The sequence below is a fragment of the Osmerus mordax genome, chromosome 6, assembly GCF_038355195.1.
Source record: "Osmerus mordax isolate fOsmMor3 chromosome 6, fOsmMor3.pri, whole genome shotgun sequence".
NCBI lineage: Eukaryota > Metazoa > Chordata > Actinopteri > Osmeriformes > Osmeridae > Osmerus > Osmerus mordax.
This window is the reverse complement of record NC_090055.1, coordinates 8,369,688-8,385,380: the sequence shown is the minus strand read 5'-3', so window position 1 is coordinate 8,385,380 and position 15,693 is coordinate 8,369,688. Positions and strand designations below refer to the sequence as shown.

Genomic DNA, 15,693 nt, shown 5'->3' with positions numbered 1-15,693 from the left:
GGACCAAGCAATGACAGGGTGTTTTGTGTCAACGGGCACGCACAGAGATAGAGAGGGAGGAAGAAAGAGAGAGAGAGAGAGAGGAGGGAGAGAGAGGTACAGAGGGAGAAAAACAGAGACACAGAGACGAGGAGAGAGAGGGAGAGGAATGGAAAGAGAGAGAAAACAGTGAGAGAGCGAGCAAGAGAGAGCGAGAAAGAAAGCGAGAGAGCAAGAGAGAGAGAGAGAGAGAGAGAGAGAGAGAGAGGAGAGAGAGAGAGAGAGAGAGAGAGAGAGAGAGAGAGCGCGTGGGAGGAAGTCCTGATGATGACGGTTAGAAGCCGCCCAGGTGTTGGTGTGAGGGAAGTGTGGCTCCAGGTAACGACACTCTCAGGTCTCAGGTAGCAGATGCTGTCCCAACCTGTGTTGTTGTCTGAACACGTTACCAATCAGCACACTGTCACCATCACATGGAGGACACGCACACACACACGCACACACACACACACACACACTCTCTCTCTTTTCCCGCACCCTCTCCGTTTCCTCCCCCCTCCCCCTTCCGCTCCTTCTCTGTATCGGTCTCCAGCTCCCACACTCGCTCACACACACCGAGAGAAACACACAACGAAACAAAGACGATGTGACAAAGTAGGAGAGGGGGGGAGAGGAGGAGGAGAGGAGAGAGATGGGGGAGAGGGGGAAGAGGATGAGGAGAGAGAGATGGGGGGAGAGGGGAAGAGGAGGAGGAGAGAGATGGGGGAGAGGGGGAAGAGGAAGAGGAGAGATGGCGGAGAGAGGGGAAGAGGGAGGAGAGAGATGGGGGAGAGGGGGGAAGAGAGAGACGTTGGGAGGGTGGAAAGGAGGAGGAGAGCGGCGGAGGGAGGGAGGGAAAGCAGGGAAAGAAATATAGAACTAAAGTGAAAGCAATTAGAGTAAACATTCTTTACACAGTCCTATAACAGTGGCTAACCATGCTAAGCAGTTTAGCCCTGTGGTGGCGTTGGTGTGAGAGGATCATGTTTTAGAGAGCAGACCACCCACTGGCCTGCAGGTTACACATGCATCTTCTTCTGGTTGGAACAAAACATCTGCCACGAGCACAAACAATACCTCGGAGAGGTGTGTGAGCCAGTCACTGAGCAGCGCACACACACAACGCACGCACACAAACATACAATCTGATTATGCAAAATGTGATGGCTGCGGCCTCAAGAACCACAATTATAACCTTTGTCCAAAGCTGCAGAAGATATTTTACAATTAAAATGTGAAATAATGACAACTAACTATGCCAGGGAGCATCACATTACACTGTGTGTGCTTGTGTGTGTGTGTGTGTTTGCCAATGTGTGTGTGAGAGTGTGTGTGTGCGTTTGTATGAGTGTGTGTGTGTGTGTATTGAGTGTGTGCTGTTATATACTCCAATATCCCTCCAACCAGAGATGACCTTGCTGAAGGCACAGAAGAAATCAAACAAGAACTATAACATTCAAAAAGAAATCTTAAGAAACATGTCTGAATGCGAGTGTTCCACAGTACAGTACCACAAGTGAACAAGTTATCAGTTGTCCCTGCATTCACTCGCTCTTTCTTTCTGCCTCACTTCTTCTTTCTTGCAGTCTTTTCTGTCTCTCTCCCTCTCCCCCTTCCTTCCCCTTTCCCCCTTCCCCCTCCCCCTCCCCCCCCCCCCCCTCTCTCTCTCTCTCTCTCTCTCTCTCTCTCTCTCTCTCTCTCTCTCTCTCTCTCTCTCTCTCTCTCTCTCTCTCTCTCTCTCTCTCTCTCCTTCTCTGGTACCTGTAGTCCTGTGACTGGGGAACACCTCCTCTCAGCTTATCTCTCCTCACATCTCAGCAGGAAGACAATTGTCATTATCATCCGATTAAAATGGGTCACAACAGCAACATTCTCCCTATCTACCTTTGCATGCATTGTCTTGGCTTTTTGCCCCTCTCTCTCTCTCTCTCTCCTCTCTCTCTCTCTCTCTCTCTCTCTCTCTCTCTCTCTCTCTCTCTCTCTCTCTCTCTCTCTCTCTCTCCTCGTCAAATTCTAATCAGCATCCTCCTCTTCTATCAGACAGTGAGGCCTAATTCCCTCTATCCTACCTCCCTCTCTCCCCCTCCTCCCCTTTTCCTCAGTCAGCTGAGGACCTATCCTTTCATCATGAGAAGGGCTTTAATTCAAAGTGCAACGTTGAATAAAGAGGTGGGGGGGGGGGCGGCAGAGAGGAGACACGACCAGGTTGGTCAATCAATCTGGAGCGCAAGGCTGTGAGAAGGCCGCAACGGGGAGAGTGGTGGAGAGAGGGAGAGGAGAAATGAAGAGAGGGAGAGGGAGAGATGAATGGGTACATGGGGAGGAAGGAGACAGAGAAAGAAAGAAAGAGAGAGCGGTAGAGGAGAAAGAGAGAGAGAGAGGCGAGAGAGGGGAGAGAGAGAGGGAGAGAGATAGAGAGAGGGGAACCGGGCAGAGGCGTCGTTTGATCAGTGTCGTTCAAAGGGAGGACAGCAGGAAGGGCCATCACAGACGATTTGCCTCTCGCTGCCAGACCCCATCGCCACGGAGACGGGGAGCAATCACAAGCAGGTTAATTCAACATCTCTCGTCTTCATCTATCGCTCTCGCTTTCTTTGGCTCTCTCGTCTTCATCTATCGCTCTCGCTTTCTTTGGCTTGCTCTTGTTCTGTCCGCAGTGCTTAGATGAAACGCTGATCGTTTGTTGAAACGCAGAGAACTCACAGAAGCTCCCCGAACCAGACCGACCTGGTGAGGGGCGACAAGCTGAGGGAGAGGGTGGGAGGGGTGAGGGGGGGTCGGAGAAAGTGTAGGGGGCGAGGGAGAGTGGGAGGGGGTGAGGGAGAGTGTGAGAGGGGGAGGGTGGGTGTGGGGGTGAGCGGGAGGGAAGGATGGTGAGAGGGGTGTGAGGGAGAGTGTAGGGGTGAGCAGGAGGGTCGGGGGTGAGCGGGTGAGGGGGAGTGTGCTGGGTGAAAGGAGAGTGGAGCAGAGAGCAGGGTGAGAGGATGAGAGGGGGGGGCGACAGAGGGTATCCCCCCACTCCTCCTCTCCTTCAACCATCACTCCATTCCTGAGGTAGAGGTCAGACTGGGAACAGGATAATGCCTGTCCTTCCTGATGCTCAGAAGGACACACACACACTTTCGCTCAATTTGATTTTGGCATTCAAGGACAGACACACACACACACATAGCAGACAATGTGACTGACAGGGTCATCTGCTGGGTTTACACCCAACACATGCAGTAGAACCCCCAAAAACACACAAAAGAAAGCGGACCTCCTCGCAGTGTGTGTGTGTGTGTGTGTGTGTGTACGCGCGTCCACCTGCGTGCAGGTAGGCCAGGTCTGGGTTCTCGATGTCGGTGTGGTTCTCCTTCAGATGGTTCCGGAAGTCCATGGGAGAGTTAGTGGCGTGCTCACACTTGGGACAGTTGTACATCTTGACGCCCTCGTGCTTCCCTGTGTGCAGGATGTGCTTGCGGATGTTCTCAGCACAGTTGGACCTGAGAGCAGAAGGGCAGAAGCCAGGCGCTCACATCAACAACTTTAGATGCATGAGACTTACATCTCTCAGTCTCTGACCCAGTTTTGAGGCACCGGGGTGATTTTGATTGATTTGATGATAAGAAAAGGCTTGAAGCCAAATCCCAAACCGGTGGAGAACGTGTGCTCCACCCTGTACGTTTTGAATTAGCTGTGATGACGCAGAATTAACTTGTAATAAATACAGAAGATGCATAATGCATGTATTTGTAGACCAATATAACACTGCAGGTCTTTAATACAACAGGTCTATAACACTGCAAGTCTATATTGCAGGTCTATAACACTGCAGGTCTCCGATTCGGCGGGTCTGTGTATTACTGCAGGCCTATTATGCTGGTCTATTATGCAAGTCTAATCTTGCAGGTGTATACTGCAGGTCTTGAATACTGCAGGTCTATACTGGAGGTATTTAATACTGCAGTGTATACTGCAGGTCTTGAATACTGCAGGTCTATACTGGAGGTATTTAATACTGCAGGTCTATACTGCAGGTCTTGAACAATGCAGGTCTATACTGCAGGTCTGTAACATGGCTAGATGCAGGGGTGTAATGATGTCAGTCCGGGAGTCACACATAGTCGTCTGATTGATGGTGCTGCCTGACCTGGTCCCAGGTCATATAGAAACCCACACACACGGACACACACACAGGAGGACAAAAAAACAAACAAATACATAACACACACACAGCCCACCACCCCCCTGACACACACACACCTTGCATCATATAAACATCTCGTCGTCTAGGGTGTGCTTTCGTACACACACGCACGCAGCATCAGAGGTGATGGATGTTCTCCTGGTGCCTGGTCTGGGTGTGACACGCTGGGACAGTATAATACCCTATTACTCTCTCTTATCATCTGGGCCGGACCGTGAAGCCTGCAGCCTCCATAGCTCACACCAGAGCAGGATCTGTCCCCTCTGCAGCTGAGACACCTCCCCCTCCATCATCCTAGCCTGACTCCTAGCCTGACTCCTAGCCTGACTCCTAGCCTGGCTCCTAGCCTGACTCCTAGCCTGGCTCCTAGCCTGGCTCCTAGCCTGGCTCCTAGCCTGACTCCTAGCCTGGCTCCTAGCCTGACTCCTAGCCTGACTCCTAGCCTGACTCCTAGCCTGGCTCCTAGCCTGACTCCTAGCCTGACTCCTAGCCTGGCTCCTAGCCTGGCTCATAGCCTGACTCCTAGCCTGACTCCTAGCCTGACTCCTAGCCACGATCTTAGCCTGACTCCTAGCCTGACTCTAGCCTGGATCTTAGCCTGGCTCATAGCCTGACTCCTAGCCTGACTCCTAGCCTGGCTCCTAGCCTGGCTCCTAGCCTGACTCCTAGCTTGACTCCTAGCCTGGCTCCTAGCCTGGCTCCTAGCCTGACTCCTAGCCTGGCTCATAGCCTGACTCCTAGCCTGACTCCTAGCCTGGCTCATAGCCTGGCTCCTTGCCTGACTCTTACTACTATGGGTGAAACTGTTCTGACAAAGACAACTAGAGAGGATACAATTTCTGGGGAAATTGTAGGGTGTGCTTGCTTGCGTCGGTTGCACAGGGGTCTGTATATTTTATATAAAAATGCATCGGGCCTACTTATTATTTATAAAGATTACATAGATTTAAAAGCATCTTTTTTTTGCTGCTCATTTACAACTCAAAATACGAGTGAAGTGTAGAATGAAATATGATGTCTTCTCATTTCCCCTGCAAGAGGCAGCTGACAGGCTGAATCAAAACGAATACATTTGGCAGACCGGTGTACAAATGGACCTAATCTCTATGACTTAAACGTCCTTTTAAGTTGTTCCTTCTCGTGATATTTTCAGGCATTTAGCCTACTCATATTGCATTCATTCATTAATAAAGAACCCCCTTTGAAGATTATTCTACGACTTTACCGGCAGAAGATAGAATCGCGATTCAAACAGTACCATCTGCTAACTGAAAATATGCCCCCAAAAACGTAAATAAGCTTGACATTTATTTAGTGGAAAATAGCTCATTCATAAAAGCTCACTGGTAGCGATCATTGTCAGTAACAACTCAAAATGCGATATAGCCCTGTGTGGAGAAGCTGCCCCGGTAAATTCTACTACTACAGTACAGTACTGTACTAGACTACTGCTGTGTTCGTCTTGATAGCGATTGCGTTGGTTGAATTCGATTAAACGTTCCGTTGTACGGTTTAGGCTGAAATTAATTATTTTCATGAACAGATTGACAAAGTTTAGGCTGTGGCAATGAAGTTCAGGTTAGTAGTCAGATAGTTTCCCTACTGAAAGACTTTTGAGTAAGGGGAGTGCCGAACATGTTCTGTTGCCGTTTGACTTAAACAGCTGAGGAGTTGTTGTTAGCTACTCACACTAGTTTCTCGGGTACAGTAGGCTACAGCGTTGCAGTGAGCTACACTGGTTTGAAACCACAGGTAATGGTAATTTCACCAACAAATCGTTTACTAATGTCAGAATAAATCCTACAACGAAAATGTATATGTGAGGAATGTTTATTTTAACGATTGAAAACAGATACATCATAGACCACTGTAGTATGTGTTGCCCGGGCAACGCAGGCTAATGTCATGATGCTAATATGTCAGTGAAATAGTAGACTACTGTTTCCGAAAGTAGATGTACTTCCTTAATAATATCAGCTTATATTGTACATTACACATCACAATTGTTTGTCATATCACAAAGTAAAATGAGTAAATATGTATCACCCTGGCCTCTTTGTTTGTGGCGTTTCTGCAGCTGCCTTGCAGTAAAGCTATAGTTAGCCTAGCTATCCCCCAAGTTAACAGATGCGAAACGAATGTTCTGCCAAAGGTAGTCACGCGTGTTTTCGTGACATTATTGCAGACCGGTGTAAAAATTTACCTAATCTCTATGATTTAAACGTAATTTTAAGTTTTTCTCTTCTCATGATATTTTCAGGCATTTAGCCTACTCATATTGCATTCATTCATGAATAAACAACCCCTTTGAAGATTATTCTACGACGTTACCCGGCAGTAGAAGATGGAATCGCAATTCAAACGGTACCATCTGCTAACTGAAAATATGCCCCCCAAAACGTAAATAAGCTTGACATTTATTTAGTGGAAAATTGCTCATTCATAAAAAGCTCACTGGTAGCGATCATTGTCAGTAACAACGCAAAATGCGATATAGCCCTGTGTTGAGAAGCTGCCCCGGTAAATTGTACTACTACGGTACAGTACTAGGCTACTGCTGTGTTCGTCTTGGTAGCGATTGCGTTGGTTGAATTGGATTTAACGTTCCGTTGTACGGTTTAGGCTGAAATTAATTATTTTCATGAACAGATTGACAACGTTTAGGCTGTGGCAATGAAGTTCAGGTTAGTAGTTAGATAGACTTTTGATTTAAGTAAGGGGAGTGCCGAACATTTTCTGTCGCCGTTTGACTTCCTAAACAGCTGTGTACTGTAGCTAGATGTTTTTGTAGTGTGTCTCGCGTAAGCTACAGCGTTGCAGTGAGCTACACTGGTTTGAAACCACAGGTAATGGTAATTTCACCAACAAATCGTTTTCTAATGTCAGAATAAATCCTACAACGAAAATGTATATGTGAGGAATGTTTATTTTAACGATTGAAAACAGATAACGCTACATCATAGACCACTGTAGTATGTGTTGCCCGGGAAACACAGGCTAATGTCATGATGCTAATACTTCAGTGAAATAGTAGACTACTGTTTCCGAAAGTAGATGTACTTCCTTAATAATATCAGCTTATATTGTACATTACACATCACAATTGTGTGTCATATCACAAAGTAAAATGAGTAAATAGTTATCACCCTGGCCTCTTTTCTTGTGGCGTTTCTGCAGCTGCCTTGCAGTAAAGTTATAGTTAGCCTAGCTATCCCCCAAGTTAACAGATGCTAAACGAATGTTCTGGCAAAGGTAGTCACGCGTGTTTTCGTGACGTTAGTGACGCAGTGACGTTAGTAACGTCAGTGACTGTGGCTAGCAAATTAGCCACCGTTAGCTTCACTTTTCGCCACAAAAACTTAATTTAAGCTTAAACCATGCAACGGAACGTAAATTCCAATAGAAGCAACTCAATCGCTACCAAGACGAAACTTTTGACACCTACGTTGTCTATGTAGGCCAAGTATTTACTGAGTTTTAGGGGGGCAAAAAGAAATAAAAATAATAATAATAACTAGAGAGGATACAATTTCTGGGGAAATTGTAGGGTGTGCTTGCTTGCGTCGGTTGCACAGGGGTCTGTATATTTTATATAAAAATGCATCGGGCCTACTTATTATTTATAAAGATTACATAGATTTAAAAGCATCTTTTTTTTGCTGCTCATTTACAACTCAAAATACGAGTGAAGTGTAGAATGAAATATGATGTCTTCTCATTTCCCCTGCAAGAGGCAGCTGACAGGCTGAATCAAAACGAATACATTTGGCAGACCGGTGTACAAATGGACCTAATCTCTATGACTTAAACGTCCTTTTAAGTTGTCCCTTCTCGTGATATTTTCAGGCATTTAGCCTACTCATATTGCATTCATTCATTAATAAAGAACCCCCTTTGAAGATTATTCTACGACTTTACCGGCAGAAGATAGAATCGCGATTCAAACAGTACCATCTGCTAACTGAAAATATGCCCCCAAAAACGTAAATAAGCTTGACATTTATTTAGTGGAAAATAGCTCATTCATAAAAAGCTCACTGGTAGCGATCATTGTCAGTAACAACTCAAAATGCGATATAGCCCTGTGTGGAGAAGCTGCCCCGGTAAATTCTACTACTACAGTACAGTACTAGACTACTGCTGTGTTCGTCTTGATAGCGATTGCGTTGGTTGAATTCGATTAAACGTTCCGTTGTACGGTTTAGGCTGAAATTAATTATTTTCATGAACAGATTGACAAAGTTTAGGCTGTGGCAATGAAGTTCAGGTTAGTAGTCAGATAGTTTCCCTACTGAAAGACTTTTGAGTAAGGGGAGTGCCGAACATGTTCTGTTGCCGTTTGACTTAAACAGCTGAGGAGTTGTTGTTAGCTACTCACACTAGTGTCTCGGGTACAGTAGGCTACAGCGTTGCAGTGAGCTACACTGGTTTGAAACCACAGGTAATGGTAATTTCACCAACAAATCGTTTACTAATGTCAGAATAAATCCTACAACGAAAATGTATATGTGAGGAATGTTTATTTTAACGATTGAAAACAGATACATCATAGACCACTGTAGTATGTGTTGCCCGGGCAACACAGGCTAATGTCATGATGCTAATATGTCAGTGAAATAGTAGACTACTGTTTCCGAAAGTAGATGTACTTCCTTAATAATATCAGCTTATATTGTACATTACACATCACAATTGTGTGTCATATCACAAAGTAAAATGAGTAAATATTTATCACCCTGGCCTCTTTGCTTGTGGCGTTTCTGCAGCTGCCTTGCAGTAAAGCTATAGTTAGCCTAGCTATCCCCCAAGTTAACAGATGCGAAACGAATGTTCTGCCAAAGGTAGTCACGTGTTTTCGTGACATTATTGCAGACCGGTGTAAAAATTGACCTAATCTCTATGATTTAAACGTCATTTAAAGTTTTTCTCTTCTCATGATATTTTCAGGCATTTAGCCTACTCATATTGCATTCATTCATGAATAAACAACCCCTTTGAAGATTATTCTACGACGTTACCCGGCAGTAGAAGATGGAATCGCAATTCAAACGGTACCATCTGCTAACTGAAAATATGCCCCCCAAAACGTAAATAAGCTTGACATTTATTTAGTGGAAAATTGCTCATTCATAAAAAGCTCACTGGTAGCGATCATTGTCAGTAACAACGCAAAATGCGATATAGCCCTGTGTTGAGAAGCTGCCCCGGTAAATTGTACTACTACGGTACAGTACTAGACTACTGCTGTGTTCGTCTTGGTAGCGATTGCGTTGGTTGAATTGGATTTAACGTTCCGTTGTACGGTTTAGGCTGAAATTAATTATTTTCATGAACAGATTGACAACGTTTAGGCTGTGGCAATGAAGTTCAGGTTAGTAGTTAGATAGACTTTTGATTTAAGTAAGGGGAGTGCGGAACATTTTCTGTCGCCGTTTGACTTCCTAAACAGCTGTGTACTGTAGCTAGATGTGTGTGTGGTCTCGCGTAAGCTACAGCGTTGCAGTGAGCTACACTGGTTTGAAACCACAGGTAATGGTAATTTCACCAACAAATCGTTTTCTAATGTCAGAATAAATCCTACAACGAAAATGTATATGTGAGGAATGTTTATTTTAACGATTGAAAACAGATAACGCTACATCATAGACCACTGTAGTATGTGTTGCCCGGGAAACAGGCTAATGTCATGATGCTAATACTTCAGTGAAATAGTAGACTACTGTTTCCGAAAGTAGATGTACTTCCTTAATAATATCAGCTTATATTGTACATTACACATCACAATTGGTGTGTCATATCACAAAGTAAAATGAGTAAATAGTTATCACCCTGGCCTCTTTTCTTGTGGCGTTTCTGCAGCTGCCTTGCAGTAAAGCTATAGTTAGCCTAGCTATCCCCCAAGTTAACAGATGTGAAACGAATGTTCTGGCAAAGGTAGTCACGCGTGTTTTCGTGACGTTAGTGACGCAGTGACGTTAGTAACGTCAGTGACTGTGGCTAGCAAATTAGCCACCGTTAGCTTCACTTTTCGCCACAAAAACTTAACTTACGCTTAAACCATGCAACGGAACGTAAATTCCAATAGAAGCAACTCAATCGCTACCAAGACGAAACTTTTGACACCTACGTTGTCTATGTAGGCCAAGTATTTACTGAGTTTTAGGGGGGCAAAAAGAAATAAAAATAAAAATAATAATAATAATAATATATATGTGAGAGAACAAAGGTTGTGCTCTCGCCGAAGGCTTGAGCACACCCAATAATACTAGAGAGGATACAATTTCTGGGGAAATTGTAGGGGTGTGCTTGCTTGCGTCGGTTGCACAGGGGTCTGTATATTTTATATAAAAATGCATCGGGCCTACTTATTATTTATAAAGATTACATAGATTTAAAAGCATCTTTTTTTTGCTGCTCATTTACAACTCAAAATACGAGTGAAGTGTAGAATGAAATATGATGTCTTCTCATTTCCCCTGCAAGAGGCAGCTGACAGGCTGAATCAAAAACGAATACATTTGGCAGACCGGTGTACAAATGGACCTAATCTCTATGACTTAAACGTCCTTTTAAGTTGTCCCCTTCTCGTGATATTTTCAGGCATTTAGCCTACTCATATTGCATTCATTCATTAATAAAGAACCCCCTTTGAAGATTATTCTACGACTTTACCGGCAGAAGATAGAATCGCGATTCAAACAGTACCATCTGCTAACTGAAAATATGCCCCCAAAAACGTAAATAAGCTTGACATTTATTTAGTGGAAAATAGCTCATTCATAAAAAGCTCACTGGTAGCGATCATTGTCAGTAACAACTCAAAATGCGATATAGCCCTGTGTGGAGAAGCTGCCCCGGTAAATTCTACTACTACAGTACAGTACTAGACTACTGCTGTGTTCGTCTTGATAGCGATTGCGTTGGTTGAATTCGATTAAACGTTCCGTTGTACGGTTTAGGCTGAAATTAATTATTTTCATGAACAGATTGACAACGTTTAGGCTGTGGCAATGAAGTTCAGGTTATTAGTTAGATAGACTTTTGATTTAAGTAAGGGGAGTGCCGAACATTTTCTGTCGCCGTTTGACTTCCTAAACAGCTGTGTACTGTGTAGCTAGATGTTTTTGTAGTGTGTCTCGCGTAAGCTACAGCGTTGCAGTGAGCTACACTGGTTTGAAACCACAGGTAATGGTAATTTCACCAACAAATTGTTTTCTAATGTCAGAATAAATCCTACAACGAAAATGTATATGTGAGGAATGTTTATTTTAACGATTGAAAACAGATAACGCTACATCATAGACCACTGTAGTATGTGTTGCCCGGGAAACACAGGCTAATGTCATGATGCTAATACTTCAGTGAAATAGTAGACTACTGTTTCCGAAAGTAGATGTACTTCCTTAATAATATCAGCTTATATTGTACATTACACATCACAATTGTGTGTCATATCACAAAGTAAAATGAGTAAATAGTTATCACCCTGGCCTCTTTTCTTGTGGCGTTTCTGCAGCTGCCTTGCAGTAAAGCTATAGTTAGCCTAGCTATCCCCCAAGTTAACAGATGCTAAACGAATGTTCTGGCAAAGGTAGTCACGCGTGTTTTCGTGACGTTAGTGACGCAGTGACGTTAGTAACGTCAGTGACTGTGGCTAGCAAATTAGCCACCGTTAGCTTCACTTTTCGCCACAAAAACTTAATTTAAGCTTAAACCATGCAACGGAACGTAAATTCCAATAGAAGCAACTCAATCGCTACCAAGACGAAACTTTTGACACCTACGTTGTTTATGTAGGCCAAGTATTTACTGAGTTTTAGGGGGGCAAAAAGAAATAAAAATAAAAATAATAATAATAATATATATGTGAGAGAACAAAGGTTGTGCTCTCGCCGAAGGCTTGAGCACACCCAAATATATATGTGAGAGAACAAAGGTTGTGCTCTCGCCGAAGGCTTGAGCACACCCAATGATGTAGTCTCAGGCTGCAGAATAATAACACCAATTATCTTAGAACAAAAACAGAATATATTTCAAATTAACTGATTTTACAGAGGGAATAAAGAGACGGATTCCTGCGGAGCCGAGAGGTTCTCAGAGGAGAGCGCGGGTGGATATTCCTGGGGGTGGGGGGGGGTGTTGCAGAGGTGTGGGGGGGGGGGGTCCCTCAGATATGCTAATACTATAATTGTCATATTAAAACAACTTTAGCAGTCAGCAGGTGTCACAGCCAGAGACCACCCACGCTGTGCTGCTACCCATCTCCCCCCCCCCCCCTGTCCCCATGCCCCCCCCCCCCCCCCATCCCCCTCTCCTCTACCCCGCTCCGATCTCCAGCAGTTTCACTATTCCCGCCACAAAGATTCCACGACCTGCGTGCCGGAAGTCAAGATATTCCTCATAGCCTCTAGAATGAACCAGACAGACACACAGAAATGCCGACAGAGAGACAGACAGACAGACAGAAAGGGTAATGAAGTAACCACTCCTACCCTCAGCCCTCTGCCTCACCTGAGGAGGAAGAAGAGGATGAGCAGGAGGATGGAGAGATGGAGAGGTGTAACGCCGAGCCAAACTTTTTCAATTTCACTGACAATTTCCTGTGTAATTACTGATGTCTGTGATGGTTTTTTTAATGGCAGGGACCTGGCAGACACATTGACAGGGTCTCTGGGCATGTGTGTGTGTGTGTGTGTGTGTGTGTGTGTGTGTGCCTGGATGGCTGATTATAATGATGGCAGAGTGATATGATGGAGGTCTGGGAAGATTAGACCTGTATTTGATCCGCACCCCCCTCCACACACACACACACACACACACTCATACATTCACACACACACCCTACAGCACCTGCAGTCTTACCAGGGGCAGGGATAGGGTTGCACAGTAGTAAGGTTGTACCAAGGTTGTATTAAGGCTGAGGTAGACAGTAGGAAAGATGTTGTGGTAGGATAGAGGTAGGGTTGTGGTAGGGTAGAGGTGAAGAGGGAGGGTTGTGGTAAAGATTAGGTAGGGTTGTGGTTGCATCACGGTAAGGTCAAAGCTGTGGTAGGGTAGAGGTAAGATTATGGTAGGATAGAGGTAGGGTTGTGGTAGGGTAGGCAATGTGGTCGGGTAGAGGTTGTGGTCGAGTAGAGGTAGGGCTGGGAGGTTGAGGTTGGGATCCAGTACCTGTAGTCGCACCAGGGGCAGCGGTAGGGTTTCTCCCCAGTGTGGACGCGGTTGTGTCTGGTCAGGTGGGACTGGGTGGTGGAGGCAAAGCTGCACAGCTGACACCTGAACGGTCTCTCTCCTGGAGAGGGAGGGAGGGAGAGAGACAGAGAGAGAAAAGAGAGAGGGAGAAAGGAAGAGTAAGAGAGAGAGAGACGGCGAGAAAAAGAGTCGAGAGAGCAAAGAGAGGGCGAGCGAGAAAGGAAGAGAGAAAGAGGGGAGCGAGCGAGTGAAAGAAAGAGACAAAGAGAGAGGGTAAGAAACGGAGAGCTGTGGTCACACTGCAAACCATCCTCTCTGTCAAAGCTAGCCACAGGCCGCTCAGTGGAACCCAGGTCAGATGGGCGCATCTGCTGTCACAGCAGCCCACTGTGAGGTTCAAAGGGAAGAAGTGGGTGAATCTGAGGCACGGCGAGGGGCTGGCAGCCCAGGAGACGGCCATACAGCCGTTTCCACAGAGCGTTCGTAACTGACGGCAATTCTGAAAAAAGGTTCTCTTCCTAAGTGACGGGATGACACGGTGAGATGATAAACCAAATTAAACAGCTCAGATTCACTCATCCATGCTGCTACACATGTCTATCACCAGCAGGCATGTGTGTGTGTGTGTGTGTGTGTGTGTGTGTGTGTGTGTGTGTGTGTGTGTGTGTGTGTGTGTGTGTGTGTGTGCGTGTGGGACACAGAGAGAGAAGCTACAGTATGCAGATTAAGACGTGTCAGTCAGTGTCAATATGTGAGATTAACAACACCCATTAATACACCGTATGTGTGTGTGAGTGTGTGTTGAAAGATCTCTTTCACACACAAACACAGACAGATACACACACACACACTCACTCACCTGTGTGTTGGCGGCGGTGCTTGGTGAGAGCGTGTCTTGTTCCACCTGCAAAACCACAGAGGTCACACAGAAAGGACTTCTCTCCTGAGAAGAGAGAGAGACAGAGAGACAGAGAGACAGAGAGACAGAGAGAGAGAGAGAGAGAGAGAGAGAGAGAGAGAGAGAGAGAGAGAGAGAGAGGCAAAGAAGGGAAGAGAAGGATGGTTAGTTAACAGATGAGAAAGAGAGAGAGAGAGAGGAATGGAGGAGTCACACATGGCTAGTCTATATCCATCAGAGCACCCTAGCCACTAACTAATTCCTCCAATCACGTGGATCCGTGTATATATGTCATAGGAGCCGCTGGAATTGCCACGGTGGTTTATTGACTGTGATAAAATCTGAAAAGCACCGCTGAACATAATTACATACTTGTCAAAGCCATAAAAATTAGCTTTATTATCAATGGGATGGCTTTGTACAACTCCATTTCAAACCGATGTCTTCCAGATGGGACTGGGCCCCAACACTCTGGAGAGAACCACTCCTTCTGTCTCTCTCCTTCCTCGCTCTCTCTCCTTCCTCGCTCTCTCTCTTTCTCCAACCTCCCTGTTTCTGCCCATCTCGTGCAAGTTCTGTTATTTCTCTCTCCTTCTGTGTGTGTGTGTTAACTCTGTCTCCAGTTCCTCACATCTATTTCTCTGTCTCTCTCTGTCTCTCTCTCTCTCTCTCTCTCTCTCTCTCTCTCTCTCTCTCTCTCTCTCTCTCTCTCTCTCTCTCTCTCTCTCTTCTCTCTCTCTCTCTCTCTCTCTCTCACACACACACGCACACATACAAACATGATGCTGGCTTGGTGCCTGTTGCCCTGCATGTTAATGACCCCGGCTTTACACAGCAGGGGACAACTTTGATTAGGGTACAGTGCTGTGCCTGCCCCAGGACACGCACACACACAGACACACACACACAGACACACACACACGCACACCAACAGCTCATCGAAAACCCTGAAAGAGGTAACCCAGCGAGACGGCTGCCTCCACCAGGGCTGAGGTGTGCTGTAGCTTCTCTGCCAGACACCTTCCTCCCCCCTCCTCCTCACCCCCCCCCCCCCCTCTTCCTCCTCCTCCCCCTCCTCCCCCCCCCCCCCTCCCCCTCTCGTAGGCCTTGGAGACCCAGAGAACTGCAGTCTAACAGGCCTTCAGGTCCACTGGAGTGTGAGGAGCCTTCTAAAGCAGGGCCACTTAGAAAAGCAGAGTAGCAGCGTTTAGAAAGGAGGTTCATCCTAGATCTCCTGTGTGCTGCTGCCGCTGCCGCTGCAGAAGGCATCTTCACTTCCCCTGGCCAGGAAAGACGACTTCCTCCGAGGCCTGGCCTACAGGGGAGACGGTCGGGCTCGGCTCAGATCCTTCTGGAAAAACACCAGCGCTGTCTTTCTGTCCTCTCCTCTCTCCGAGCC

At 46.0% G+C, this 15,693-nt stretch overlaps 1 protein-coding gene across 1 annotated transcript in view; it reads right to left on the bottom strand.

The window, feature by feature from the left end:
- The window catches only part of gprc6a (G protein-coupled receptor, class C, group 6, member A), a 20,376-nt gene extending 5,697 nt beyond the window's left edge, over positions 1 to 14,679 (bottom strand). The window contains exons 1-4 of the mRNA XM_067237416.1: positions 14,667 to 14,679; positions 14,256 to 14,339; positions 13,376 to 13,496; positions 3,322 to 3,500 (exon numbers count right to left, since the gene is read on the bottom strand). Coding sequence (XP_067093517.1) covers positions 3,322 to 3,500; positions 13,376 to 13,496; positions 14,256 to 14,339; positions 14,667 to 14,679 — 397 coding nt within the window. The remainder of the gene's footprint in view (positions 1 to 3,321; positions 3,501 to 13,375; positions 13,497 to 14,255; positions 14,340 to 14,666) is intronic.
- Positions 14,680 to 15,693: the final 1,014 nt, after the last annotated feature.